Source organism: Trichophyton verrucosum (genome assembly GCF_000151505.1).
Source record: "Trichophyton verrucosum HKI 0517 chromosome Unknown contig00134_1.f1.exp, whole genome shotgun sequence".
NCBI classification, from domain to species: Eukaryota; Fungi; Ascomycota; class Eurotiomycetes; order Onygenales; family Arthrodermataceae; genus Trichophyton; species Trichophyton verrucosum.
In genome coordinates this window covers 24,271-51,688 of record NW_003315544.1, presented here as the reverse complement: position 1 = coordinate 51,688, position 27,418 = coordinate 24,271, and the positions used below count along the sequence as shown (strand labels likewise).

General features: G+C 48.8%; 9 protein-coding genes across 9 annotated transcripts; 5 read left to right on the top strand and 4 right to left on the bottom strand.

Moving 5' to 3' along the window:
* Window positions 1-101: 101 nt before the first annotated feature.
* On the top strand, window positions 102-5,855 carry TRV_01766 (uncharacterized protein; the record flags this gene model as incomplete). Its single annotated transcript, XM_003024051.1, has 4 exons — window positions 102-193; window positions 260-448; window positions 507-5,746; window positions 5,824-5,855. The coding sequence occupies 4 exons, from the start codon at window positions 102-104 to the stop codon at window positions 5,853-5,855; spliced, it is 5,553 nt and encodes a 1,850-aa protein (XP_003024097.1).
* A 1,437-nt stretch (window positions 5,856-7,292) lies between these two features.
* Window positions 7,293-10,858, bottom strand: TRV_01765 (uncharacterized protein; the record flags this gene model as incomplete). The annotated part of the gene is made up of 6 exons (XM_003024050.1): window positions 7,293-8,132; window positions 8,196-8,393; window positions 8,465-8,835; window positions 8,909-9,224; window positions 9,278-10,087; window positions 10,142-10,858. 6 exons carry the CDS (start codon window positions 10,856-10,858, stop codon window positions 7,293-7,295), a joined length of 3,252 nt encoding a protein of 1,083 aa, XP_003024096.1.
* A 272-nt stretch (window positions 10,859-11,130) lies between these two features.
* TRV_01764 (uncharacterized protein) lies at window positions 11,131-12,075 on the top strand (the record flags this gene model as incomplete). The annotated part of the gene is made up of 4 exons (XM_003024049.1): window positions 11,131-11,218; window positions 11,321-11,563; window positions 11,587-11,817; window positions 11,855-12,075. 4 exons carry the CDS (start codon window positions 11,131-11,133, stop codon window positions 12,073-12,075), a joined length of 783 nt encoding a protein of 260 aa, XP_003024095.1.
* A 287-nt stretch (window positions 12,076-12,362) lies between these two features.
* Window positions 12,363-13,091, bottom strand: TRV_01763 (uncharacterized protein; the record flags this gene model as incomplete). Its single annotated transcript, XM_003024048.1, has 1 exon — window positions 12,363-13,091. The coding sequence occupies one exon, from the start codon at window positions 13,089-13,091 to the stop codon at window positions 12,363-12,365; it is 729 nt and encodes a 242-aa protein (XP_003024094.1).
* Window positions 13,092-13,863: 772 nt separating this feature from the next.
* TRV_01762 (uncharacterized protein) lies at window positions 13,864-16,569 on the top strand (the record flags this gene model as incomplete). Its single annotated transcript, XM_003024047.1, has 1 exon — window positions 13,864-16,569. One exon carries the CDS (start codon window positions 13,864-13,866, stop codon window positions 16,567-16,569), a length of 2,706 nt encoding a protein of 901 aa, XP_003024093.1.
* A 453-nt stretch (window positions 16,570-17,022) lies between these two features.
* TRV_01761 (uncharacterized protein) lies at window positions 17,023-21,179 on the top strand (the record flags this gene model as incomplete). Its single annotated transcript, XM_003024046.1, has 2 exons — window positions 17,023-17,451; window positions 17,526-21,179. The coding sequence occupies 2 exons, from the start codon at window positions 17,023-17,025 to the stop codon at window positions 21,177-21,179; spliced, it is 4,083 nt and encodes a 1,360-aa protein (XP_003024092.1).
* A 711-nt stretch (window positions 21,180-21,890) lies between these two features.
* Window positions 21,891-22,952, top strand: TRV_01760 (threonine aldolase, putative; the record flags this gene model as incomplete). The annotated part of the gene is made up of 1 exon (XM_003024045.1): window positions 21,891-22,952. The coding sequence occupies one exon, from the start codon at window positions 21,891-21,893 to the stop codon at window positions 22,950-22,952; it is 1,062 nt and encodes a 353-aa protein (XP_003024091.1).
* Window positions 22,953-23,358: 406 nt separating this feature from the next.
* Window positions 23,359-24,808, bottom strand: TRV_01759 (uncharacterized protein; the record flags this gene model as incomplete). Its single annotated transcript, XM_003024044.1, has 2 exons — window positions 23,359-24,643; window positions 24,795-24,808. The coding sequence occupies 2 exons, from the start codon at window positions 24,806-24,808 to the stop codon at window positions 23,359-23,361; spliced, it is 1,299 nt and encodes a 432-aa protein (XP_003024090.1).
* Window positions 24,809-25,691: 883 nt separating this feature from the next.
* TRV_01758 (DUF300 domain protein, putative) lies at window positions 25,692-27,388 on the bottom strand (the record flags this gene model as incomplete). Its single annotated transcript, XM_003024043.1, has 3 exons — window positions 25,692-25,997; window positions 26,074-26,376; window positions 26,435-27,388. 3 exons carry the CDS (start codon window positions 27,386-27,388, stop codon window positions 25,692-25,694), a joined length of 1,563 nt encoding a protein of 520 aa, XP_003024089.1.
* Window positions 27,389-27,418: the final 30 nt, after the last annotated feature.

Genomic DNA, 27,418 nt, shown 5'->3' with positions numbered 1-27,418 from the left:
GCTCGATTCTATTCCAAACTACCCCCAGAAGATCACCACCTCTCGCTCTCTAGGCCGCTGAGCCAGTGACCCTCCAGCGGGGAGGCCAGATAGGACGAGCCATGGCTACACCAACCCATGCTCAGTCTTCCCTTCCTGCCCTACCGGCACATCTTCAGAATGATACTCACTTGGCTGCTCATCTGGCCAGCAGGTAAGCGTATTCACTGCTCCCCGCGTCTTCTACTGTCCGCTAAATAATAGTCTAACTGATGTCTAGGTTCCATGTCTCCCTGCCAACCGCCCGTCTCTCCTCCCAGGCATTGATATGTCTAAATACATACACTTCATCCACCAAGGGGCCGGATGGCGGCAAGGAAGGCAGTGCCATGGGAGAGGCCGAGGATCTCGCCAGACGTGCCTGGACGAGACTCGGCTCCCGTGGTGAGAACCAGGCCATCGTCTTCTTGTAAGTTTTTGACTTTCCAGTGGTTTATTAAACATATTTTGCTAACCCTTAAAAATAGGGGAGAGTCTGGATCTGGAAAAACTACTATTCGTTCACACCTTCTTTCCTCCATTCTGTCATTCTCATCGACCCCTCTATCGACAAAACTCTCTCTAGCTGCATTTGTGTTTGACACCCTCACTACTACCAAGTCCGTCACCACTCCTACTGCCTCCAAGGCCGGTCTTTACTTCGAACTGCAATACGATGGATCGTCCACCGTCAACCCTACCCTCATTGGTGGAAAAGTGCTCGACCATCGACTCGAGAGAAGCCGTATTGCATCTGTCCCTACGGGAGAACGTTCGTTCCATGTTCTCTACTATCTTTTGGCTGGTACCAGCGCTGCTGAGAGATCGCATCTGGGATTGGAAAGTCCCACGACTGTCAGAGGCGGCGCCGGTAACCGCACCTCTACCAGTGAAATGCACAAGAGATGGCGCTATCTCGGCCACCCAACCCAGATGAAGGTCGGAATTAATGACTCGGAAGGGTTCCAGCATTTCAAGACTGCTCTCCGCAAACTGGAGTTTCCTCGCAGTGATATTGCGGAAATCTGCCAGATTCTTGCTTGTATCCTTCATCTTGGACAGCTAGAATTCGCTACTGGCCAGTCTACTAGAACTGCCCCCGAGGAGAGTGGTGGCTATTCCCACGAGGGTGGTGAAACTGTCACCATCGTCAAAAATAAAGATACCCTGGCCATCGTAGCCGCATTCCTGGGACTGAGCACCGACGACCTGGAACTTAGTCTCGGAAACAAAACAAAGACTATTCACCGCGAGAGAGTTACCGTTATGCTGGATCCTGCAGGGGCTCGAGCCAACGCTGACGAATTCGCGCGCACCCTTTATGCCCTCCTGGTTGCCTATGTGATTGAAAATATCAACCAGAGGGTCTGCGCTGCTGAGAGTGCTGTTGCCAACACTATTTCCATTGTTGACTTCCCCGGATTTGCCCAGACCTCTGCCACCGGCTCAACCCTAGACCAGCTCTTGAACAATGCTGCTACCGAGTCTTTGTATCAGTACTGTCTGCAGAACTTCTTCGAGCGCCAGGCCAACATGCTTGAGACTGAAGAAGTCAGTGTTCCCGCCACAAGCTACTTTGACAACTCTGATGCTGTCAGAGGCCTCCTTAAGCACGGAAACGGTCTCTTGTCCATTCTTGACGACCAGACTAAGCGAGGACGGACTGATATGCAAATGTTGGAAAGTATGAGAAAGAGGTTTGACAACAAGAACCCTGCCATCTCTGTTAGCAGCTCAACCGCTATCTTGCCTGGCAGTAACTTCCCCACTCAGAACACTGCTGCTTCTTTCACCATCAGACACTTTGCCGGAGAAGTTGAGTACCCGGTCAAGGGCCTTATCGAGGAGAATGGAGATCTCATCTCGGGAGACTTGCTCAACCTTATCAATAACACCAGAAGTGGTTTCGTCCGTGATCTGTTCGGTCAAGAGGCCCTCCAGACCATTCACCATCCAAAGGAGAGGTCCGCCATCATGCAGGCGCAGGTCAGCTCAAAACCATTGCGAATGCCCAGCATGGCCCGCCGCAAGACGAGCAGAGTGTCCAAGTTTGCCCCCAATGCTCCGAATTCAGAGAATGACGATACAGATGATGCCAGCAGTGGTAGACGGGGTGCATCGGGAAATCATAATAAGAAAACAGGAGATGTCGGCCTCAAGCAAGGAGCTGCTGCTCAATTCCTTGCCTCTCTTGACAACATTAACAAATCTCTCTCTGCCACAAACGTCAATCCGTACATCGTCTTCTGCCTCAAGCCCAATGATAGACGAATTGCGAATCAGTTCGACAGCAAATGTGTACGTACCCAAGTGCAGATGTTTGGCATTGCAGAAATCAGTCAACGTCTACGGAATGCTGATTTCTCCGTCTTCCTGCCCTTCGCCGAGTTTTTGGGTCTCGCTGAAGAGGAGTCTGTCATTGTTGGAAGCGACAAGGAGAAATCTCAGCTTGTCATCGATGAGAAGCGTTGGCCTAATAACGAGGCTCGTGTTGGTAGTACCGGCGTATTCTTGAGTGAACGATGCTGGGCCGAGGTTGCAAAGGTTGGGGAGAGAGTTGTGCCTGCATTCAATGGAAGTGGCACAGACGACGGCAGTGGAATGGGTAATAACGGGTATGGCGACTCCAAGGTCCGACTTCTTACCCCAGCAGACAGCACTCCTGGCGCTTACATCTATGGCGACGAAACCAAGGGAGGGTACTTCAACAGCCGGGATGTTGATGCCCGTTCAGATGCTGGTGCATCCGCGTTCCACTCAGGCGATATGTTCAAGAACTTGGAAACTCGTGAGCAGATGGCTGAAAAGGGAAATGAGAAAAAAATGGTTGAAGTGGAAGATGTTATTGTTTCGGGCAGCCGTAAACGATGGTTGTTCCTCGTCTACCTTCTTACTTGGTTTATCCCTGATTTCCTGATCAAACTTGTCGGCCGCATGAAACGAAAGGATATACGTATTGCCTGGCGTGAAAAGCTCGCTATCAACATGCTTATCTGGTTCACTTGCGGCTTCGCCATCTTCTTTGTTATTTTCTTCCCTGGCCTCATCTGTCCCCCACAACACGTCTATTCCGCAGCCGAATTAACTACCCACAACGGTGATCCCGGTAAAGATGCATTCATTGCCATCCGTGGTGAGGTCTTCGATCTTGGAGAATATGCTAAATCCCACTATCCCAGCATTGTTCCCCGAAAGGATTTGCTTAAGTATGCTGGTACCGATGCAAGTGACCTATTCCCGGTCCAAGTTTCTGCTCTCTGTGATGGTGTGGATGGAAAAATTGATGATGCCGTTCAACTTGACTACACTCCAATAAACCGTACCGGTTCAGCCTCCGTCATCAGCAAGTCTGACACCAACGCTCAATATCATGACTTCCGTGCTTTCCTTGAGGATTCCAGACCATGGTGGTATTTCAAACAGATGAAAATGCTCCGTCAAACCTACGCCAAAGGCCATATTGGTTTCACACAAAAACACCTGAATGAAATGGCTGATCAATCGCAATACATCGCGTTAATCAACAACCGTGTATACGACGTCACTACCTACATTACTGGCGGCCGAATAGTCAAATCCAAAGAGGGACAGGCTACTCCAAAGGATGTCAACGTTGACTTCATGCATCCCGATGTCATTAGCCTTTTCCAGCGTTACCCGGGACAAGATATTACCAAACGCTTCGAGGAGCTTAATATCGGCAGCGCAATGCGTAGGAATATGAAAATTTGTCTCGACAACCTATACCTTGCAGGCGAACTCGACATTCGTACCTCTCCCAGATGCTTATTCTCCCAGTATTTCATTCTTGCTATCTCAGTCCTCTTGGCCACCATCATTGGATTCAAGTTCTTGGCCGCTCTGCAATTTCAAAAGAAGAATATTCCCGAGAATATTGACAAATTTATCATTTGCCAAGTTCCTGCATATACCGAAGATGAAGAATCTCTGCGCCGTGCCATCGACTCAATGGCTCGTATGAAGTACGATGATAAACGCAAGCTTCTCCTTGTCGTTTGCGATGGTATGATTATTGGACAAGGAAATGACCGTCCAACTCCTCGAATTGTTCTCGACATCTTTGGTGTTCCAGAAAATATTGATCCAGAGCCTCTCAGCTTTGAAAGTTTGGGAGAAGGAATGAGACAGCACAACATGGGTAAAGTCTACTCTGGTCTTTATGAGGTGCAGGGTCATATTGTTCCGTTCCTGGTTGTTGTCAAGGTTGGAAAGCCGTCTGAGGTATCGAAACCTGGTAACCGTGGAAAGCGAGACTCGCAGATGGTTGTTATGCGCTTCTTAAACCGTGTTCACTATAATGCTCCACTTAGTCCTCTCGAGCTCGAGATGCACCACCAAATCCGTAACATCATTGGAGTCAACCCGACCTTCTACGAGTTTATCTTGCAAGTCGATGCCGATACTACAGTCGCTCCTGATTCAGCAACTCGAATGGTGGCAGCATTCCTTCATGATACACGTGTCATTGCCCTCTGCGGAGAGACAGGTTTGAACAACGCCAAATCCTCGATGATTACCATGATTCAGGTCTACGAATACTACATCTCTCATAACCTTACGAAAGCTTTCGAGAGTTTGTTCGGTTCCGTTACCTGTTTGCCCGGTTGTTTCACCATGTATCGAATCAGAGCCGCTGATACTGGAAAGCCTCTTTTCGTCAGCAAGGAAGTCGTTGATGCCTATGGTGAAATTCGTGTCGATACCCTGCACATGAAGAACTTGCTTCACCTGGGTGAGGATCGTTACCTGACCACTCTCCTTCTCAAGCACCATTCCAAGTACAAGACCAAGTTCACTTTCAACGCGCACGCCTGGACAATTGCACCTGATACTTGGGCCGTCTTCATGTCTCAGCGTCGTAGATGGATCAATTCCACAGTACACAACCTGATTGAACTGATTCCACTCCAGCAGCTCTGTGGTTTCTGCTGTTTCAGTATGCGATTTATCGTCTTTATTGATCTTCTCAGTACTATCATCCAGCCCGTTGCCGTTGCATATATCGTCTATCTTATCGTTCTTGTTGCCCTAAACAGTGGAACTGTCCCATGGACAGCCCTTGTCCTACTCGCAGCCATCTACGGTCTTCAGGGCATCATCTTCATTGTCCGCAGGAAATGGGAGATGGTTGGATGGATGATAATTTACGTTCTCGCCATGCCTGTGTTCTCCATGGGTCTCCCTCTATATGCTTTCTGGCACATGGATGATTTCAGTTGGGGTAACACCCGTATCGTCACTGGTGAGAAGGGACGTAAGATCGTCATATCTGATGAAGGCAAATTCGACCCAGCTTCCATCCCCAAGAAGAAGTGGGAAGAATATCAAGCTGAACTATGGGAGGCTCAAACCCACGCTGGTGCTGATGACCGATCTGAAGTCTCCGGCTACTCGTATGCCACTAAGACTCACTACGCTCCTGCTACTGAGTACGGATACTCCGCTTCCCGGCCCGTATCTCAAATAGACCTCAGCAACCGCTACAGCTCCCGTCTTTCGATGTCTGCCACAGAGCTACTTGGCCGAGGCTCAGATGTTGAGATGGCGGATCTTTCTGCCCTACCAAACGATGACTCCCTCCTCGCTGAGATCAGAGATATCCTCCGTACCGCAGACTTGATGACCGTGACGAAAAAGAGTGTGAAACTTGAGTTAGAACGTAGGTTCAACGTCAACCTAGATGCCAAACGGGCGTACATTAATTCAGGTATGTTATCCACATTCCTCTACCTAAAATCTTTAACCCAATTTTGGCTTCCATATACTAACTTTTGATTCCAATAGCCACCGAAGCAGTTCTTTCGGGCCAACTTTAAAAATGCGAACTAAATTCAAATATTTCAACCGAAAAGTGAGAATCGGAGCAGGTGGTATTTTCTCTGTTCCATCTTTACGAGCACAATGTTGGCTTCATCTTGCAGACTTCAGACTTATACACCTGTCTTATTTATTTCCCCTCTCCGACTTCATACGATATTTACTCCTAATAAACTTTTGAGCCTTTCATCATTTCTATTCCCCTCTTGTTGTGTTTCTATTCCCTTTTTTATCTATCTAGTGGTTCTGCCTTGTGTCTTGGTTTACGACAACGTTCAGCTGGCCTTGGTCTTATTATGTGTCTAATTATATGTGTTTTTCCTACTTTCTTGTTATCTAGCTATCAATTGTTGTGTGAAGCCCATGTTTATTATTATACGAGAGACCAGGAGCGGAGAGAAGTAATTAGATAATGTTCGTTGATTTTGGGTATATAGCTACGCCTATTGATAATTGATGCCTGAGTTTCGACTTTATACAATAGTCAAGTATTTTCTATGCATCCTCGGGCTGCATACCTAGCCACCCGCTTGTTGGAGTGACCTTGGTGTGTTAATAGCCAGTATTATTAAAAGCGGCTGCTGGTTGTATAACCTTTTAATACACCACGATGCTCTAGGAAGACCAACCAACTTTAAACCAAATGAGCAAGGGCACGAAGAAATTTTAAGAAAACTGTCGACTGAATTATCATTTCCTCTATGCTATGCGAGAGTTTATATTGCTAAAATGGCAGTACCAAGCCATGTTGTAGGTACAGGTCCGTTATACATTTATAGACTTTCAACATTAAAGAATGAGAAGCCTAGTGAGTACACAGAAGGTAATGATAATTCAGCCTTGTTTTATTTTTTTTTTCTCCCCATTTCTTAAGTTCGTTAGACTTGTATAGAGGAGTTCCTTGTTTATACTTGTGTAAAGCAGACAGCTGTGGTGTGTGGTATCATGTCATATAGATGATTTGCAGAAAAGAGAAAGGAAACACAAGAGGTATAAAAGCGGGAGAAAGAAAACAAAGGTATAGGAAAAGAAACCCTTCGAAGAAACATGAAACGTGAACACCGAGAGGAAGCTATAAAGGTTTGGTATAAGTAAGCGAGAGCGGGGTGGGGGTATCCGATGAAACAAGGCAGAGAACAAGAAAGATGAGACATGGTATAATAAATGGAAACAGGAGTAGCTCCTACCAAAAAAGCAACTTCAGAAGAGAGGAATTCTCCCCACAATGTTAAGCAAGAAAGGAACAGTTGGATCGACCAAGAGTTCGATGAAAATATAGTGTCAGTGACTTTTCGAAAGAAGGGGAAAATGAAACTCATTCAACGGTGTTCTTTTTTGGTATCATTGATGACTGGGTTGGGTATAAATAATTTTTCGACCTTATTTTCCGTCGTTTCATGATATAAGAGATGCGGGTGTGTGGAAGAGTTGGCTGCTTAGCGAGGGGGGCCGATAGGAGCAGAGTAGGAGTTGGAAGTGCTGGGTCGTCCGCTGTCGAAGGAAGCTCGTAAGTCGTGTCTGGGAGTCATGTCACCTCCAGACACTGATCCAGAGCCCCCGGTTCCGAAGGGGAACTTATTGTCAAACCGAGTGGGCCAACCGTTACCTGATGGAGTGAGTAGGTCTTCCTTTGCTAGATTGACGCCAGAGTCATTCCAAGGGTTACGGTAACCACTGTCTCGAGATTCCATGGAGACAAGAGAAGCTTTTGAGGCGTTGCTGGAAGCGTGTTTGAACAGAGAGCCTGGCGAGGAAGATTGATTCTTTCGGCCGATGAGGGATGAGAAGGATGCGATAGAGCCCGGTTTTCGAAGGCGTCCAAAGATGGAGCCGCGGTCGGCAGAGTCATCAGTAGCAAAGCTGGCGCGGATAGGTGAGTCTGCAACAAGCGGAGGAGGAGCATGATGAAGAAGCTTGGAATCGAAAAATGGAAGCGAGTCTTCGAAGGAATCGGACTTAGGCCGGGGGATGCTGCCCTTGACAGTCGTGGCGTCTAGACCGTGGGGAACAAGGCGCGAAATAAGAAAATCAACAGCGTCTTTAATGCCACCAGCATTGTTACGAGTGAAGTTCATATCAAGTGTATCTTCAGATAGAGGCTCTGCATTCTCCGGGTTAACAATGGCTTGGCGGGTTGCTGTTCCCAGGGAAAGCTCGATTTCATATTGTTCTCGCAGATTTCGGCATATGACTTCCGAAAACTCGGGCGTAAGGAAGAACGCTCGAAGTTCATCGGAGACGCCGAACACCATAGAATGGCTTTCCGGGACCATTCCCTATAGAGTTAAGTTAGCAATGATAGGAAGAAAACGCCGAAATAGAAGAGTTCAGCAACGTACCAAGAACGCATCAACGGCCTGTGGTACTTGATATTCTGGGCCAGAGATAGTAACCAGATCACTGGCCGTTTCTGTGCTTGGGAAGTCAATCTTGCAATTCCACTTCTTCTCCAGCTCATCAATATCCTTGATCCTTGCAACCAGATTACGATGGTAAAGACGGTTGACGACGACGGTCTCCGAGACGAACTCGGCATCCTAGGACTCGTTCAAAGTGGACATGAGCAAAATCATCCCTGGTTTGTTGTGTCTATATGAGGACGACTCACGACTTTCTCAACCATGTCCATAATTTCCTGTTTGACTAGTTCGAGATTCTGTGCGTTCCTTGCTGGGGTACGACAGATAACGTTCTCGACTCGGCCATCGTCGTCATCTTTTCCGGCGCCGCCTCTGTCCATAGCATTGGAAAATTTGACGAAGACAGAATATTTCTTCATGACACGCTGAATATGCTGGCCACCGATACCGATGATACGTTTGTGATATTGGTCTGGAACATGGAAGGAAATAGATGCTGGCATCTCTTGCTCAACAAGGTGGAGACCCTGTGTAACGGCTTCATAATCATTGGCACAAACATCGATATAGAAGTTGTACTCGTTGAAGCCGTCGAAGATAATTTGGACGTTTCCTACAACTATAGAACGTTAATACGAAGGATCAGATGATTTACAAACACATATTTTTCCAATATGGGATAAGCTACTTACTTTGGCTCATGATTTTGTTAATCTTGCCATTCTTCTTACCGCTCACGAACTCCTTGTGTTCATTGGCGAGCTCAATCTTAACTTTCATCTGGTGCGGGGACCTTTTGACGAAGGGAATTTGATGAATGACCATCATAGCAGCCTTGACAGAGTCGTCTGAGCCGTGGATGTGGAATGTTAAGTTGTCGAAAGTGACGTCCGCACCAGAATTTGCACAGATATCAGAAAGCATGGTTCTGACGTCTGCTGGGGATGGGGTTCGCATCTGTGGATTGTCTGCCATGAGCCACCATGTAGCACCATAAAATTGACCAGCCTAGAACTGTTAGTGGTACTCGATACCAGCTGATATGGAGACAAATAACTTACGACATTCATGAGCTCACGGATAGTACGCTCGACATGCAAGACATCTGTTCCCTGGACCCTAATAGAGCTAGTCCCACTGCCTAGCTGGGGAAGTAGAACAAAACACCCATTTGCCTCCATGACCTTCTGGATCTTGTCCAAGCGCTCAAGGATGATGCTGTCAACCTTTTCGGGGTGGATGATGGCTTCCTTGACGTAGATCTTGAGGACAGCGACTAGATCGCGCAGCTTTTGTTTAACGAGGTTGATATCCTCTTGGCTATTTCCAGTGATATATACTTCGTCCTCGCACCGTCTCGTTGCACCCGGGGGCATGTAGCCATATACACGGGGAAACGGGGGAGGGAAATAGATAGCAGTATTTGTGGTGGCTTCAATCATTTTAATGTTCTTGCGTGTACGGCCACAGACAAGGAAATGAGTACTCAATTCTAGTCTTACAGCATCAACGCGGCGTTTGAGCTGGATATTTAAGTCAGAAAAGAAAGGCCATTGGAACAAAAAGGAAGCAGAAGGAGTGCAACGTACTATCTGATCGATCATGATCAATACTCTTGACTTTGCATGTTCAGCACTCTCTGCGTCACTGTAGATGGCAATCCTGAAACGTCGGTTCAGCCCACCATCAGCAGAGTAGCCATAAGAGGAACTGAGGGCATTGTCAGCATCAACAATCTTGGGGCTAAGCAGGAAGATATCCGCTCCGGTGTAGCCCGCCAATATATCGATATGTTCGAGCACAATCTTGCGGATTGAATCGGTCTCCTTCTGCAAGAGGAGGTCGACGTCGACGTCAATGGTCAAACTCCGCTAGAGTAACGGTCAGTATTCTGTATAGATCAAGAGGGCAACGGGACTACATACCAGGACGATTGGCGTTTCCCGATATATCCTGGCCTTCATTTGCTGTACCATTTCTGCTTCTCCTGAGATGCAGACGTTGGTGACGAGCCCGTGATGACGTCTCTGCATGGGAGAGGCCATCTTGGGCTCGGACGAGGTGACGGTAGCCTCGATCCGGCCACCACTACTCTCACTCATCTGACGGCACAACTTACGCAGCGAGTCAACATGCTGCGTGTGGACTGGCAGACGGTGGGTAGGGGTCCCCTCTGGAGTACCCTCCGGAAATGTCCATCGCTGGAAGGCGTTTGGAGACGAGTGCAGAATATCTGCAGGATCTGGGCCAGGCAAATTCGAGGAAAATGGTATATTAAAGGATATATTAATCAGCTGCGGTTCAACGGAAGGAGCAGCAGACACAACCGTTCCGGCGGGGGTGCTGGCACCACTGGTAGGATTTGGAGAGGCCGATTGTGATGGCTGATGATGTGGCGGGAGCTGCTGCGATTGCTGCTGCTGTTGTTGTTGCTGTTGCTGTTGCTGAAGTGGGAGCTGCTGATGCTGCTGGGAGGGGTGCTGCTGGTGGTGCGGCTGCTGTGGAGGTGCCTGGCCGGGTCCCTGGGGACGGCGATACTGCGAGTTGGGAGCATCCTGCTGAGGCCGTGACATGCCAAAGTTGGGCGTCATGCGTTCCCAGCCATGGCGAGCCTGGCCGGTGAAGTTGGAGATCTTATGCATCGTCTAGGGCGCCAGGGTGGAAGGGAGATCGCGAGTCCTAACCAGAGGCATACACGGAGACGAACGGGGGTACGATCAACGACGACAACGAGTGCTAAACACGACGAGAAAGAAACGAAGACGGAGAGACGAAGGCGACGAGAAAGAGAAGCGAGGGGGGCGTGAGAGGTGGTGAGAGGGAGAGGGAGAGGGGAGGCGGACGGAGGAGGAGGAAGAACGAGCAGCGGGAGAGAGACGGAGGGTCGAGGTTGAAAGATCCAAAAGAGGCAAAAATGAAGCTGAAGAGGAAGAAAAAAACTAAGAGGGAAAAAGCGAAAAAAAGAGAGAGAGAAAAGGGAAGGCGGTGGGCGGGCGCGACTCGTTTTTTGGGGGGGAGGGCCTTCTTTTCTGCCAGCGCTAGTCCTGGAAGGGGATAGCGTTGGTGACACGTGAGAGAATATTATATAATATTTGAGTAAGCAGTTAAAGATGACGACCGAAAGACGCAAGCAAAAGACGGCGAAAAGAAGAAGGAAAAAAAGCGAGAAGAGCGAGAAGAAAAGGCAGAGAGCAGGTTGAGAGGAGGTGAGAGGGGTTTGAGAAGGGGTCAGAAAGGGCTAATGGGGGCACGGCGGGTGGTGAAGATGGAGGTGGATGTGACAAGGTGGCAGGACGAGAGAGACTTTTGGGCTGAGAGTTGGAAAATCCAGGAACCCAGGCTGGAGCGTAAGAGCGAAAAAGCAATATAGGCTGCCTTGGTAGCGTACTTGGGCTGTGGAAAGATGGAGCAGCGAAGGGTGAGGAAGAAGATGAAAAAAAGGAAAGAAAAGAATCAGCAGGAGACGGCTTCAGCTCCAGCTTTTTGAAGGATGCCCTCGGAGGAGGGCAAATGCATGACTTCAACGCTAGGAGCCAGAAATACGGTACGGCCACAGAGAGCGAGAGACATGAAGCTGTGAGAGTTGTTGATGTCATTTCAGGTGTATTTCACGGCGCGTTGCTCTGTCCGTGGTCCAGGCAAACATTGCCAGCACCAGCATTACCCTACCACGTACTCTGTACATCGCGAAGTATATGGCGCTACATGCAAGCAGAGAGACAGATATGGAGACTACGCCGTGCAACTTGCATGTTGGACGGTGAGATATGCATACCTTGTCACTGCTATAGTCCAGGGTTTGTCGTATCTTTTCTCTGCGCTGGGACGAGCAGGGATCCGTGTCCCAAAACATCCCTGAGACGAGTCTGGCCACAGGCCCTCTTTCTCTTCTTCGGCTGAATGGATGGCAGCCACGGGCGAAAAACACAAGAGATATCCTGAGTGTGCGTTAACTGCCGGCCTTGCCGCCGTTGATGATGCAAACATAAGACTTGCCCACGGTTCACCCAGCAAGCCTCCTACATGGTATTCGCCTCTTTGGCGCATAATCTCTGCCCGCCATGCTTTTTTTAGCAGATACGATAGGATGTATTCATTTTTACAATATTTACGTTATAGTTGGTTTCCTATGTACAGACAGAACAACTAGTTCGTCGCCTTGAAGAACTGCGGAAACAGGGTCCGAATCTCCTCAAGATCGGCGATCTGATACTTGGACGCCCGGGTTTCTGGCGCCGGTAGGGTCGGCTCGACAAAGTGAATTGTCGTCCAATTGTGAGCCTGGGCATGACGACAGTTAAGGTGCGAGTCGTCTGCGGAACAACTCGTTAGAAACCCAAAAAAAAATCCAACCACGCAATTAAAGCAGAGCATACTCCGTACAGAGTAAGCGTATTCAAGATGCAAACAAAACTTACCAACGAAATAGCACTCTTCTGGCGAAGCAGCTCCCGCCTCCCTCTCTGCCTTCAGGTACATCTCCCGATCTGGCTTGCAGACAAGCTTTTCTGCACCATAGTCGCAGTAGGTGATACCCTCAAATAAATCATCCACGCCCAGAAGTTTGACTACTCTCTTCCCATGAGTGACGTATGCATTCGTCAGCAACCAGAGCTTTACTTTGGTTTTGTCAAAGTCCTCCAGCAACGTCCGGAGCTTCATGTTGGGCTTCAGGATGTCGTCTAGTGGCAGGGCATCGTCGACTTCCCGATTGAACATGAGCGGGTCGATCTTGTGAAATCGAGTCAGCCCTTCGATTGCCAGGCCGTATTCCTTGTAGTAGCGGTGGTGAAGCATCACTGCATCCTCCACATCGAGGGACAGGTGTTTGACAAAGAACTTGTCTACGGTGTCACCATTAGCAAGGTCGCTCATCCATACACCCCATCATTGGCAACTAAAGAAGCATTATGAGACGTCTAACCAATGAGTTCCTGCATCAAGTCATGGATTTTGCTATCTGGCCGCCGAAGGTTATGACCGTTAGCTGGCTGTTCTAAGTAGCAACCACCCCCGCCTGGCGTTATATATTGCGCAACACACCCCGTGAGTAGAGCTGCCCATTCAAAGAGGAACATGTTAGCATATATCCATCCCCATGTCCTGAAATCATTATAATAGATCATCGTAGCTGAGCGCCAATCTGGTGTTCAAAAGGCTCCCCTCGGGGGCCTGTCACATATCAGGACTGGTTGATGTCATAGAACGAACGTACACAGTTGTCAATGTCAAAGAAGAACACCGGTCGCGAGTCCCGAGTACCATTTGGTTCCTCCATCTTGTCACCTATGCGTGATATCCGCCTTCCGCAAGTCAACTACTACTATACTCCGTAGCTTCGTCTTCTTTCTCCTTCTTGTCCTCCGCGCTTCATCGCTTCATCGTCTTCTTCTGACTCTTTCTTCCTCTCGTCCGAAGAGACCTCTTGGATTACATAATCAAGGATAAGATGACCTAAGTAGTGAGGTCCCGCCAAGGCCAATCATTATTCACGTGACACGGAATTTTGAAGCTTCCGTCAAATTTCAACTTGAAGGTTCCATTTGAAAAAAGGCGACCTAGAGGAAGGAAAGTCAACAAGAAGACAGCTTCGAGCATCGCGTCTCGTTTTGCTCCTAGATTCGAGTGAACTCGCTCGAGGGTCATGATGCTCGCGTCCGGTGGCCATTTACACGGCCAGGTCACCTTTACGTCGGTGTCTGCTCCGTCTGCCCGCAACGACTCGCAACTGCCTACCAAAGAGGTGGCCGAGTATGAAAAGATATTGAACATCCGCGACCAGATCTTTGCTGGCACTCACCCTAGGCTGAAAGTCCCGGAGAGTGTGATTCGCAAAGTTCCTCCGCGGACCGTTGGGCAGACGTCGCCGTCGTCGACTTCCGCGTCTGTCGTCGCCCCCAGTTCTCAAGCTTCGGCTTCGGAACCAGGACCCCCTTCTTCTCTTCCTCCGGCACACCATGCTGCTCAGGGGACGGTCACATCTTCTTCCTGGCCTCAGCTGGCGAGTACTGCTGTGGGCGGAGACACTGACTCCCCCGTCACAGGCGCGTCGACTCCGAAGCCAACATCAGAAATAGACCCTATCTTCCTGACAAAATCAGATGATCTCATCCGAGCAGAGACTCAATTGCAGCGGCAGCGGATTGAACGTGCATTGCGAGATTATGCAGAGCAGAAGAGGGTAGAGGAGAGGCAGAAGCCGCCGTTGCAGGAGCTAAAGCCTGACTTTGACGTCTCGGATGTTCTCAACAAGGCGTTGGAGATAGTGAAACCGCTTTCCCCTCCTTACGATCAAGATGATAACACTGGTATTGATGGTGATGGTGATCGGGCTAATAATGGCAATGCAGCCAGTGATTCCTTCGACGAGAATTCCTACTACTCGAGCAGAGCTCCCGATTCGCCGCAAAACGAGGAATACGATGAAGAAATGGCACCTGCGCCGCCGCTGGCTCAGAATATGGATACAGACGAGAGTGACGAAACTGTTATCGTAGATCGTGCCGGTGTTCATGAGCCTGAGCATGTTTCTGCCTCTGGTAATCACCATCTGCTTGATCAACATGCTAACATTGACGATGATGCAAGAAGGGATCTGGAGAATATTCACCCGTGGACTGAGGATAATGAAAATCATTACTCCCCGCCAGAGCCGTATGAGGAGCCAGAGTATTCCCCGCCAGGCCCTGACCTAATGGTTAATGGGCGACAAGACTTACTAGAGCCCAGCTATCTTAGCCCATCAAGTAGACGGCAACCCCTTCAAATGCAACAGCCTCCAGACCAACCGTCTCCAGCTCCTAAAAATTTACGGGTGGTGAGAAACCATATCACGTCTCCAGCAGCACCCCAGCCTTCCCGTGTCTCGCCTCTTGCTGTTACAAGGGTCTCATCAATAACACAGCCCCGCCAAGGTCGACAAAGTAGACAGTCTGTGAAGGCACCTGTTGATCAGGGCTCTGCACGTACTAGTCCAGAGACCGGCCATTCTCAGCAGTTAATGTCACGGAAACGTCGTCGCATTCAGCAAGCTCAAGACAAGAAGAAACTCGCGGAAGAGAGAAGAGCCGCTGCATCTCCTGATATGCCATATATTAAGCCAGAGCCAGTCTCTCCCCCGCCATTCATAGATGCTCCTCCAGCAGTGTCCCATTATCCTAGGAGCCGGTTAGTTCAGGAAGTGCCGACTGACGTTGACTATGTGTCTCGTCACGACGATCATGTTATAGCTGGTCGTGCTCCGGCGTATGACGATGGACATGGTAGGAACTATGAATTGGACAGTCCAATTGAGCTACATACCCCTCGAACAACTTCGAGAATAGGATATAGACGCCCTATTCGGGATGAGCATGACCTACGACGAGTGGCTAGTTTACAACATGCTCGACAGGCAGAGTATGTTCAAGAGTATTCGGAGCCGATTGCCGAGATATCTCCACGCCATGGGCGAGCTGTATCATACGCTGAGCCCATTCACTCGGAGCGGCCTAGGTACCACGAAGAGAGCCAACCGGCACAATATACCACCACCAGAAGATACATGACCAGGCCACTCTCACCCCAGTACCGTGAAAGTTATGCCCCAGTTCGCGTCTCTGAGTCCCGTGTCATGGGCCCTCCTCCGTCGCAAAGACGCATCGTAGTTGATGCGGAAGGTAATAGGTTCTACGAGTCAATTGATGCACCGCGTGCTATGCCTCCAGTATCAGTGCGGCCGCCCAGAGTCGAGGCCTATGACGGAGTCAGTCATGCCCCTACTCGGTCTATGTCGATAGTTGATGATCACTACCGAGACCGTAGGTACATTCAGGAAATGCCACCCCCTGAGATTACCTACCGTCGTAATGCTGGTCCCGGTGCAGGCCCTGGCTCAAGCTATACTACAGGCAACGAACTTGGTGATCCTCGATACTATGACAGCGAGGCCGCGGACCGTGGACCAGTGATGCGTAGCGCCAGTGTACAAGTGATAGACTATCCATCGCGCCAACCACAACACCTCCGCCAGCCTCAACCATCATTCGTCGACGAGTCTCACTTTCCTCATGAGGAGATCGTACGTGTGGCTAGCGTGCGCCCCCCACCTGTTGGCGTACCTCGATATGAGGAGCATCACGAAGTCCGGCCTCGCATGACAAGTGTGCGACCTATGCGACGTGAAATGAGTGTCTACGTTGAGGATGAAGCTGGTCATGCTAGGGAATACCCTCCCGTAGAGCGATACAGTGGGGGCCCCAGCTACACTGCACGACCAATGAGAGAAGAACGCTTCTACGAAAGCGCCGGTCCAGGTAGAATCGAGCATGACGAAGGCTCTGAGGTCATTCGACGAGTATCTCGACGATATTAAATTCGGAATTTTTTGTTTGTTGGTATTTTGTTTAATTATGACCGCTCCTTTGGAATTATATACTTTTTTTTGTTAGATACCCCTAGCGTATATGAAAGGAAGGTGTTGGAATATACCGCGCATAGCGCTGTTTGTTTGATAGCGAACTCATGATGTCCATGTTTCTCAGCATCTCAGCATCTTTGCTCTTCATTATCCATTGTCGAACTTTGATATTCACTGTCTAAAAGCGGCCGCAAATATGCATTAGCCTCTCTAAACCAGCACTGGATCGTTCCTGATGATTACATAATAGAGTAAATAGCAACAACCTTAAAGCTGCCCAAAACACATCAAAGGACAAGCAATGAAAACGGGAGAGCTTTTTTCTGCAACAACACTAGGCCTACGGAAAAGGGCTGCTTTTGCTTTCTTTTTTCCACTTATCCTCTAAGTTTATTGTCGCCCGACATAATGGTCGGGTTTGCTGCCGGCCAGCTTATCAAGCTTGCGGACGGTCGCCACGCGAGAATTCGATTCATCGGGACAACGCGTTTTGCCCCTGGAGAATGGATCGGATTGGAACTCGAAGACGCAACGGGTAAAAACGATGGCTCGGTTCAAGGAGAAAGATATTTCGAGTGTGAATATGGATTTGGCATGTTCGTCCGGGCGTCTGCCATTGTTGAGATTGTTGAGCAGGCGAGGAAAGAAGAGCCCAGGGTTGCGCCGAAAAGTGGCCTCGATGGCAGGGGAAGACCGGGGTCGATGATTGTGCCTCCCGGAGGCGCAGTGGGAACAAGAAGACAGAGCTTGATGTCATCTACACCGGGGGGAAAGAAGTCGAGTTCTGCTGCTTCAAGTCCTTCGCCTGCTCCAAGAGCCTTGGGTCGAGTGTTACGGGTGAGCTATACATTTTAACTTTCTCCAGTTACTCTATGTAGTATTGTTGCTAAGAAGCCGTGCGGACTGTGCAGTCGCCTACAAAATCACCGGTGAAACAGTTGGCTGGACCCGGTACTCCTGCTGCATCCCGGGCTTCCTCGACAGCTTCGAGGACTATTCCAAGCCATAAGCCCAGACCAAGCTTATCAAACCGCAGCTCAGCAGCTCCTACTCCCACATCTACAACGTCTAACTCTCGTTTATCATTACGCCAATCCCAACCCCAATCTACGATGGGACCTCCCGCGAAAACCACTCGTACAGGGTTGGCCGCTTCGCGTACAACCATAAGCCCGGCCACATCCAGACGTATGTCACTAAAACCAGCTACAGCGAAGTCACCGGTGATGGGCAAAGTGGAAGCGAGCTCTGGTGAGCAAAGCGAAGATGCATCACGGGCAAGCTCACCTCCCGATGGGCCAGAGCTTGATGTTGTCAAGCCAAGTTTGGCTCGACCTACACCATCTCCGATGAGCCAGAGATCTGTTTCCGGTAGCAATATGCTAGTACAGAAGGAGCTTGATGATCTAAAGACAAAGCTGAAGATTATGGAGAAAAAAAGAGCGGAAGACCGCGAGAAGCTAAAGATGGTTGAGACGTACCGGACAGAGAGAGACAAGTTCGAGACTATCATACAGAAGCTTAGGGAAAAATATCAACCTCAGCAACAGGAAATTACTACATTGAGAAAACAGCTCAAGGAAGCCGAATATAGGGTTGAAGAAGTCGAGAGACTTCAAGCTGAACATGAATCCATTCTTGAGATGGCAGCATTGGATCGAGAGATGGCGGAAGAAGTTGCTGAATCAATCAAAGCTGAGTATGAAGCTTTGAAGATTCGGACGGAGGAATTGGAGCTTGAGGTAGAAGTCTTGAAGGAGGAGAATGATCAGCTTGGACAGGTCATGAGCCCTGAAGAGAAATCGAGTCAGGGATGGCTGCAAATGGAACGAACAAATGAGCGTCTACGTGAAGCTTTGATCCGCCTTCGTGATATGACACAACAACAGGAAGCTGACCTAAAAGATCAAATCAAGGATCTGGAGGAAGAACTCAAGGACTATAACAACCTCAAGGCTCAGTATGAGTCTACCAAGGAGAAGTTGCTTGCGTCAGAAGCGAATATGGAGGATCTCAAACAGCAGGTGGAGGCTTTGGGGGCCGAGGAAATGATTGAAGAGCTCACCGAGAAAAATATGCAGTACCAGGAGGAAGTGAACGAACTGAAGGCAATAATAGAAGACCTCGAGAGTTTAAAGGAACTGAATGATGAGCTTGAGATCAATCACATTGAATCTGAGAAACAGCTCCAAGAAGAGATTGATTTCCGGGAGGGTATTTATCATGAACAAAACCGAAAGATCTCACAACAAGATGCCGTCATTGAAGATCTTGAATATACCCTTTCGAAGTTCCGCGAGCTGGTCTCGACCCTGCAGAATGACCTAGAAGACATGCGAGCCTCGCAGCAAATCACAGAGACTGAGGCTACGGATCTAACCGTACGTTCAAGAGCAATGATGGATCTGAACATGAAGCTCCAAGCTTCAGCTGCAAAAGCTCAGGTCAAGTCTATGGACTTAGAGCTAGGTCGAATGGAGGCAGAAGAGTCTGCCAGCCACCTGTCTATTGTTAAGCTTTATCTGCCTGACTATTACGAAAGCGAACGGAATCCAATTCTTGCACTCCTCCGGTTTAAGCGTGTGGGGTTCAAAGCCTCAGTAATGGGTAACGCCGTAAGGGAACGTCTGGCCGACCCGTCAATCCGCTTCCCTGAGCGAGATGGATTTCTGGCTTACGAGGTACTCGAGAAACTTACCTGGATATCACTGGTCTGTGATAGATTTATCACTTTTATGGATGGTTGTTCAAGCGAACAATTTTCTTCCTTTGAAGGAGCTCTATACGAGCTTGAACCAGTTGAGCGCATCTTGAACTTTTGGATTGAGAGCCTGAAAAAGGGGGAGCTGAATGAGAAGACTTGCGCAGATGAACTCCAGCGATCAACTGCTCTTTTGTCACATCTAGCGGAGACACTAATACCGCAACACGTCGAAGGTACTGGAAATGAGATGTATATGCTATCTGTTTTGACGCAGACTTATCTGGATAGCACAGCATCCGCTTTTGCTCAATTGAAGTCTAAAATTCAATCCAAAATACCCCCTTCGCCGGAAGACGAGGAAAGCCAACATCTCTACAAGAAAATTGACACAGTCGTTCAGCAGGCAAGAGGAATAAAAGTTGCATCAAGCAAAGTCACTCGGTCTTTAGAAGAACTGAGAACAAGGTCACTAGCTCTTGCGGAGGAATGCAAAGAGGCATTTGAGTCAACCGAACAAGCCGCTAAGGAACTGTCAGAAATGGCTCAGCTCATCGGAAATAGTTTCCTACAACTTGTCGATGATGATGATCGCACTGAACCATTCACGTACCCAGAGGTGTTGACTAGTATGTCTGATGCAATTGCTTCTATCCCTAAGGGATCACTTGGAGACAGTGGTTCAAACGACGCCCTTGCACTTATCGCCAATAAACTTCGTCTTTTGACAGGTTATGTTGATGAGGCATCGAATCTTTCCTCCGACTTGTCTCAGACAGTTGAGTTTGATCGACGACAATCTCCATGGATTGCTCGCTCAAAGATGCTTAAGGCAAGCCAGGAAACTTCACCGGATGCTGAAGAAGAGATCAGACGCTTAAGGAATGAACTGAGTGAGGCGTCAAATGCTCTCGGAGCGAAAGACAGAGTCTTTGAGGAGCAGTCTATCAAGATCGAACTCCTTGAAGCACGTATGCGTGAGGCTAGTAAAAAGGCAGCTGTCGTCAAAGACTTGGAAGCTGAGATAGGGAATCTACACTCCAAAGAGAATGAGCTTGTTGCTCTAGTTGAACGACAATCTCAAAATATGCAGGCAATCGAAAGGGAGCGGGATGAGTACAGAAGCCGCTTCGAAAAACTGAAACGAGCTTCCGATTCTGAGGGAAGCAGCGGCGTAGGAGGGGTTGTAAACGCTGCGGCTTCATTATCAGTCATGAAAGAAAACGAGGCCTTACGGGCGGAAGTCACCGGCCTTCAATCCTCTATTCGTTATATTCGGGATGACAACAAGCGAGCCCGCCTTCTTGACCCGTATTCTGTACAGAGAAGCAACCATATGCGCTCTTGGCTTGACGTTCCTTTGGTTCGTTCCAAGCCTTCGGTTAATGAGCAAGACCCCGATCATCGACACAAGCAGGCTGCCGAATGCCGCGACATCCTTGGTCACTTACTGAAGTTAACTAAGGAATCAAAACTCGTGGATCTCAAGGCAAGTAGCACTTCAGATCCTGCAAACCGTCTTGCATGGTGCCCTGTCAAATCAACTCCGAAATATCATGCCATGAAGCAACGTGAACATTATGAGCAGTGGAGCCAATGGAAAGACGAAGTTGTTAAAGAGAGGAAGATGAAGAAGCTGAATGCCGGCTCTGGTACCACGAGGCGAGTCCTGCCAACAAGCAACCCAAGTGCCCCAGCTAGTTTTCCTGTGGACCATGCGGCCTTTCCCGATATTTCTCGGAAAGGGCTGGCACCTGACAGAGACGAGGGCGTAATGGGCAAGACATGGAAGATTCTCGGCCTCCAGCCGGATACTGGCGATATCCCAAGGGTGTCAAATGAGCCCCAGATACTTGATGACTAGATTCGCGAGGACTAAAGGTTACAAGTGCTAATCCTTTCATTTTATTTCCTTCAATGTTTTTGTTACTTTTCTATTTCAGTACCCTGCTATATACCCGAGATATCTGCATATCAAAGATCAAGGACTTGTTGTATATTTCTTCGTATCTAATTATATTTCGCCCTAATATACTTTCCCCCAACAAGTATTGCACGGATTTGGTCATTTTCAGGAATGTAAATCACCCTTTCTTATCTACTGCCTAGAACCGGCTATGGACCCGTACACACTGCTTAATCTCTCCTCAATCCGTGAATCAAAAGAACAGGCCATGTAGATTCAACTCCGAACACAAAACTTTCGCCAGATGAATGACCAATCAGATGTTGCGGCTCTTCGCCCTGCGCGCAAGGTTCCGGAAATCTTATCAGATCTACGTTATCAGATCGAGAACCAGCCTCGACGGTTACCACAAAGAATCGTCGAGTTTCACGAATTTACCTCTCGAAGGGCGTGTTAGCAAGAGTCATAAAGATTACCGAGGCATTTACTCTTACAAATCACTCACAATGGTAGAACTGACACACCTCTTGATATTCAGAGCCCCTGTTCGAAAAGTAATAAAAGGGTGCTCTGCTGAACTTCGGTGAAAAGTAAAGGGGGCAGCCAAATTGACTGTCCTGCATCAATCAAACCAGCCATTGTTGAATCAAGATACATTCTGTGGCAATAATGAGCCAGCCAAAGGTCATCAATCTCAAGAGTGACACTCAGTCTCTGCCAACTGAGCAGATGAAGCAGTTCATGATAAAAGCGGAACTAGGAGACGAACAACACAATGGAGACCCGACTACCGCAGATCTATGTAAACGGGTAGCAAAGCTTCTTGGAAAGGAGGATGCAGTGTTTCTCCCATCAGGCACCATGTGTAACCAAATTGCAATCAACGTCCACTGCCGACCAGGAGATGAAATCGTCTGTGACCGAACAAGCCATATTGTCAACTACGAGACAGGTGGCCCAGCTGCGAACTCGGGAGTGATGATTCATGCCATCGACGGAGAGCGCGGAATCTTTACAGCGAAGCAACTTAAGAATGCTATCAGAGCGCCTTCACGATATTTCCCTGAAAGTAGACTGCTTTGTGTTGAACAGACGGCAAACCTTGGCGGCGGAGCGATATGGCCTCTATCCACACTCCAGGACGTTGCTGCAATTGCCAAAGAAGCAGGGATGGCAACACATATGGATGGTGCCCGCCTCTTCAATGCTGTTGCTGCTACTGGCATTTCGGCAGCTGTGTATGCTGAATCTTTCGACTCGGTCTGGATTGATCTAAGCAAAGGGCTTGGGTGTCCGATAGGGGCTGTTCTATGTGGATCTGCGGACTTCATTCGAAAAGCGTGGCGGTTAAAGCAGAGGTTTGGAGGAGCAATGAGGCAATCTGGTATCATCGCGGCAGCGGGGATCTATGCTCTCGACCATAATATTAAACGTCTTTCCGAGGACCACGCGAATGCCAGGTTGTTGGCCAAATTATTGTCCGCTATTCCCAACATCAGCATCAAGCTGCACGAAGTGGAAACCAACCTGGTTTATTTCGAGGTGAATGATCGGGAGGGACGCCCAGCAGCTGCGGATTTTGTGGAAAAATTGCAATCTCTGGGTGTTAAAGGGGGAGCAATGGGTCCGTCGACAGTTCGGTTTGCAACCTATTTGAACGTCAATGAGGATGATATTAGAGCAGCTATTCCTGCTATTAAAAAAGCCATGACTTCGATAACTGAACAATAGATATCTGTAGAGTGATGAGGAATGTTTGATAACTTTGAAAATAGTTATGCCCTATTAGTTTAACTATTAACTAAATTTATCGAGCAATCAGAGCATCTTGCCGGATACTCCATGGGGTATAATTTTCCTCCTAGATTCCACTGCTCATTACAACATGTGTGCCACCCCGTTTTCCCCGCCATATCAACAATTCATGCGCCTCCCGATAATTCCCACAAAGCGAGGGGATAGAAGCTGGGAATATATATAATAATAAAATTAAACAACAATCAGGAGGGGAATCGAGTGCTAAAAATAAGAACAATAGGAGGTTTTAGCAGGCAAGGTAAACAACGCCTCCTACACCCAAAAGTGTAGATCGAGAGGAAGAGAAAAATAAGGTTGTTGGAAAGAGAAAGGAAATCCCTCAGTATGCCACTCCGATATCATTTGGGCCAAGGGGTATTTCGTAGTACGGGCCTTTATCGGTGAGTGTTTGGGATTGACGCTTTTCGTTAGGTGTAGAACAGGCTTCCTGGGATGAAGTTTTGTAGCCCATTGCTATATCACAGATTTCATAGTCCTTCTCTGTTAATGCGTGGAAGCTGAGAGGTGACTGTGTGGTAGTTCCCATCATCACCGAGCTCGAGAGAGAAGGATTCCGTGATGAGTATCCTGCGGTGGATGCATTGGCCAATGAGACCATCGTCGAACCACTGAGTGTACGTGCTCTTGCATGCGAGGTGTCGAAACGGAAGCTTGAGGGTGGGCGACCTTGGTGGGACTTGGCAGCAAACCATTCTGCAATGGTACGAGAACGAGTAGGGTAGTGTGTTGGTATCGGTGCACTTGAGCTGTTATGGCCTTTACTTGGGCTGACAGAAGATGGAGTTATTTCTGATTCTGTCTGCTTCAGGTCGGTAAGGTCTTCAAGTGATGAGAGCGGGTAACCGTTCAACGTTTCACTGCTCCTTCGAGGGGGAGATATGGCATTCTGTATCTCCTGCAACTTTTCTGGGTCTGGTATCGTATGACGGCGGTCGTGAACTTCGATGAATAGTGAATTTCTAGCGGAAGACGTGCCTATTGGTTTACGAGCAACTGCGAATGGAGATGAAGTTGACTCTGAGCGTCGGCGGTCATCTTTCTGATCTGGCACACAAACAGCCTTTGGCGGTGGGGCTATGATTGGGTCTGTGGTTGAGTCTGTAGTTGTGCCCGTAGACCGAGAGCTATCCTGGCCAAAGCCTTCTAGATCGAAGTCATCAAGACCAAAAGTGTCAAATGCCGGCAGATCTGGCAATTGGTTCCCTTCAACATAGATGCTCAATTCTAGAGGCCGAAAGGATCGACGGCGGCGTCTAGGAGTAGGCGTGCTTCCAGCAGTGAGATGACGAAAGTCTGTCGGACCACTGATCTTTAATTTGCGGACGGGGGTGTTTTTTGATCTTTTCTTGTGCTTGACTAAGAGGCTTGCTCTGTTAGACGCTCTAGAAGCTCGACTTCTGGTTTCGGTAACTAGATTTGGCAGCAATGATGCCCGTGAATCGGCACGACGAGGACTACTGGGGATGTCGTCGTAAAGAACCAGCTTCATAGGAGCAACCGGCAGGGGCTGCTCATCGCATACTGCGATGACATCTTCTTGAGCGCCTATAGTTGATATAGTTAGCTCGGCCTTCCCATTGACTCCGTGCACTGCAGCCTCGATCCTTCCAGCATGCACAACCCGACCTGCCACTTTGTAATTAGTTACTTACTTGTGTCGTTGTGCACTGGAGAGAGGGAGCCTGCTCAACGACCTCTGACCAGATGCACCATGAGCAAGAGGGAAGCCAGGCCGTGAACATTGAGCTTGCTCACTCCAGCAGCATCATCCTCCTATGCTTGAGATCCTGTGCCCATGGCAGTTGGTTCTCCTGGAACTTTTTTCAGAGCGACGGTGGACAAGCCGGCAAAAGAGCGAAGCAAGCTTCTCTAAAAAGAGAATTTAGACATAATTCCGGGCGCGAAGCTTTCCTCATATATGAGAAACGCACCCTGGGGAGGACGGGCTCCCAGTCGCCAGTCTGTGGGACCTCCCTTCATATCAGAGAGGGGCAGGCGCTGGCGCCTTGCATGAGCGTTGGCCAATGGACAGGCGGTGTATGCAGGCGACATGGCTCCGTCACACTTTTAGGGTGGAAATTCGCGATGTTTGAGAGCAGGCGGGATGACAGTGCGTATGCAAACATGGTGTGGTGTATAGTGTTGTAACTATAACACCGGCAGCGCCAAGGGGTTAAGGATGTCGGGCATTTGGGCTTGGAATCTGCTCCCGTTCGCTGAAATGAGAGGGGAAGCGAGCAGGGGACATCCCGGCCGGTGAGGCAGTGTCCAATCGACGGCAGGTTGAAGCCATCCTCTGCGGTGTCAGATCTGCACAGCAGTCCGATCTTAGCTCGGATGGGGAGCGACAGGCTGGAGAAAGCTGTTGGAAGGTCGTGAACCGAGAAGCGAACGGTGAGTAGCCGAAAAAGAAAGAAACGAAGAGAAGAGAGAAGAGAAAAAAAAGAAAGCATAAGGACGCTTGCAACAGGAGGAACGGGTGACTTTCCTGAGATTAAAAAGAAACAACATATACAGATATACAGGAGATGCCAGGGGAGGGGGGGAGGTAAATCCAGGGGAAAAAACACGCAATAACTCCGCAGATTCGAAATTTGCTTCTCCAAGAAATCAATTTACTATGCGCCAAATGTGTAACGGGAGGCTAACCATCTAGTTATCTGGTCGCACCAGAGGTGTTCCAGGCATCATGTTCATCGTCAAAGACACCGCTGTACCCCTCTGGTCCCGGCCTGGATCCGTCATGTTGGAAGCCGCTGGTGTGATCATGCGTGTCGTGATCGGTATTATAATTAGAATAGTCAAGGGCTTTGCTTTGCTCTGGTTGGAGCTGCGATGCTTTGCTAGTGTGGTGTGTAGTGTTCCTGGTGCCTTGATGTTAGTGGCAACATATTTCTCCAATTCAAGGGATCTCTCTCTTTCGCTCTCGCTCTCTCTCTTTTTTTTTTTCTTTTGCCTCTGAAGAAACTCACATGGATTGCTGTTCCTGTGCATAACCTCGTGTAACGGTATCACGAGGAAGCTGATCATTTACTCCCTGAGTTGCGGTATCGTCTGCATCATCGACCAAGTCTGCAAGCTGGCGGGAAGAGCTGCTCAATTGGCTCATCCGGCTTGTCCCTCTGGTCAGAGCGGCCGGCTGCTTGCCCTTGTCTGCCTTGATGTTACTATATGCTGAGCCGGACTGCCCTTCTGCAGAACGCTGACGTCTGCTTTGGCGGTTGCCAGATCGTCTTATCTGATTTCCTTCACTCGATCCTTGTCGGCTCGAGTACATGGATGCACGAGAGTGCCACACCTGTTCTCTGTATACTTCGTTTGTTGTTATGACGGGGTACTGTATCACAGTTAGCACAGCCGAGCCTGAAGCCTTGATACCAAGCATGGCTACATACATTCCAGTCGCCAAATTCTAGTTTACGCGCATTCTCAAAGCAGATTTCATCATCCTCATTGAGAGTAGGCTCCTCGATATCATACGTTCGCTGGCCTTCATCCCTTATACGGCTCGAACTGGCATGGGACGTCCTCCGGGATGACGATTCAGGTCCCAATAGTGGTGTGCGGCTATTCGCCTCTTTAGGCTTGGGGATCCAATACTTTGCCTTTCCTCCTCTTTCGTATCGCATGCCGTCCATCACGCGAGCCATCCGTGATCGGGATTCCTCGTGGGCAATGACGTTCGTTTCTGAATCGAAAAATCGATACTGGTACTTTTCACCCCGGAAAGTTTCCTTGGTATCCTCAATGAGATCCTTTACTCCGAATGCATCGCGAATCGCGTATTTTACCGGCATTCGAGCCGAGGAGATTGACGCATTTGCGTAGTCATGCCACGAGAATGCATACCAGTGCATAAGTGCAAAGATTGGCATCTCGCAGCAAATCAATAAATCCTGAATTGCAGCTGCCATGTTGTTCGGGGAGTAGCCTTCGGGTCCAGAAGGAATTGCTCCTAGAAACTGAAGGATAGAAAGAAAGAACCCTTGCCAATAGGACGCGAATATGATGAGTTTGACACTCAGGAATTTCGGGACTGGCCTGTAAGGCTTGAGATCGTCGTTCATAATGATCCAAAACAACGCCAGCGAATATAAACTGATTGTGACGCTGAGATTGTAGATAATCCCAACCCACAGGTATCCGGAGGAGAGGCCAATGTAGCCCTCCTGGAAGGTTCCAGTTGCTTTAAGAATGATGGTAACCAATGCAAGAATCGGTTTTAGCCACGCGTACTGTAGAATCCCTCTCTTCACTGCGAGAAAGGTATACGGATCGGATATGTCTATCTTTGAGAGACATTTATTAAGAGGCCAGGTGTGTTGTATCGGAGGACGGCCATGGGTCATAATTATCAGTGACCTCTCTCCTCCGAGAAA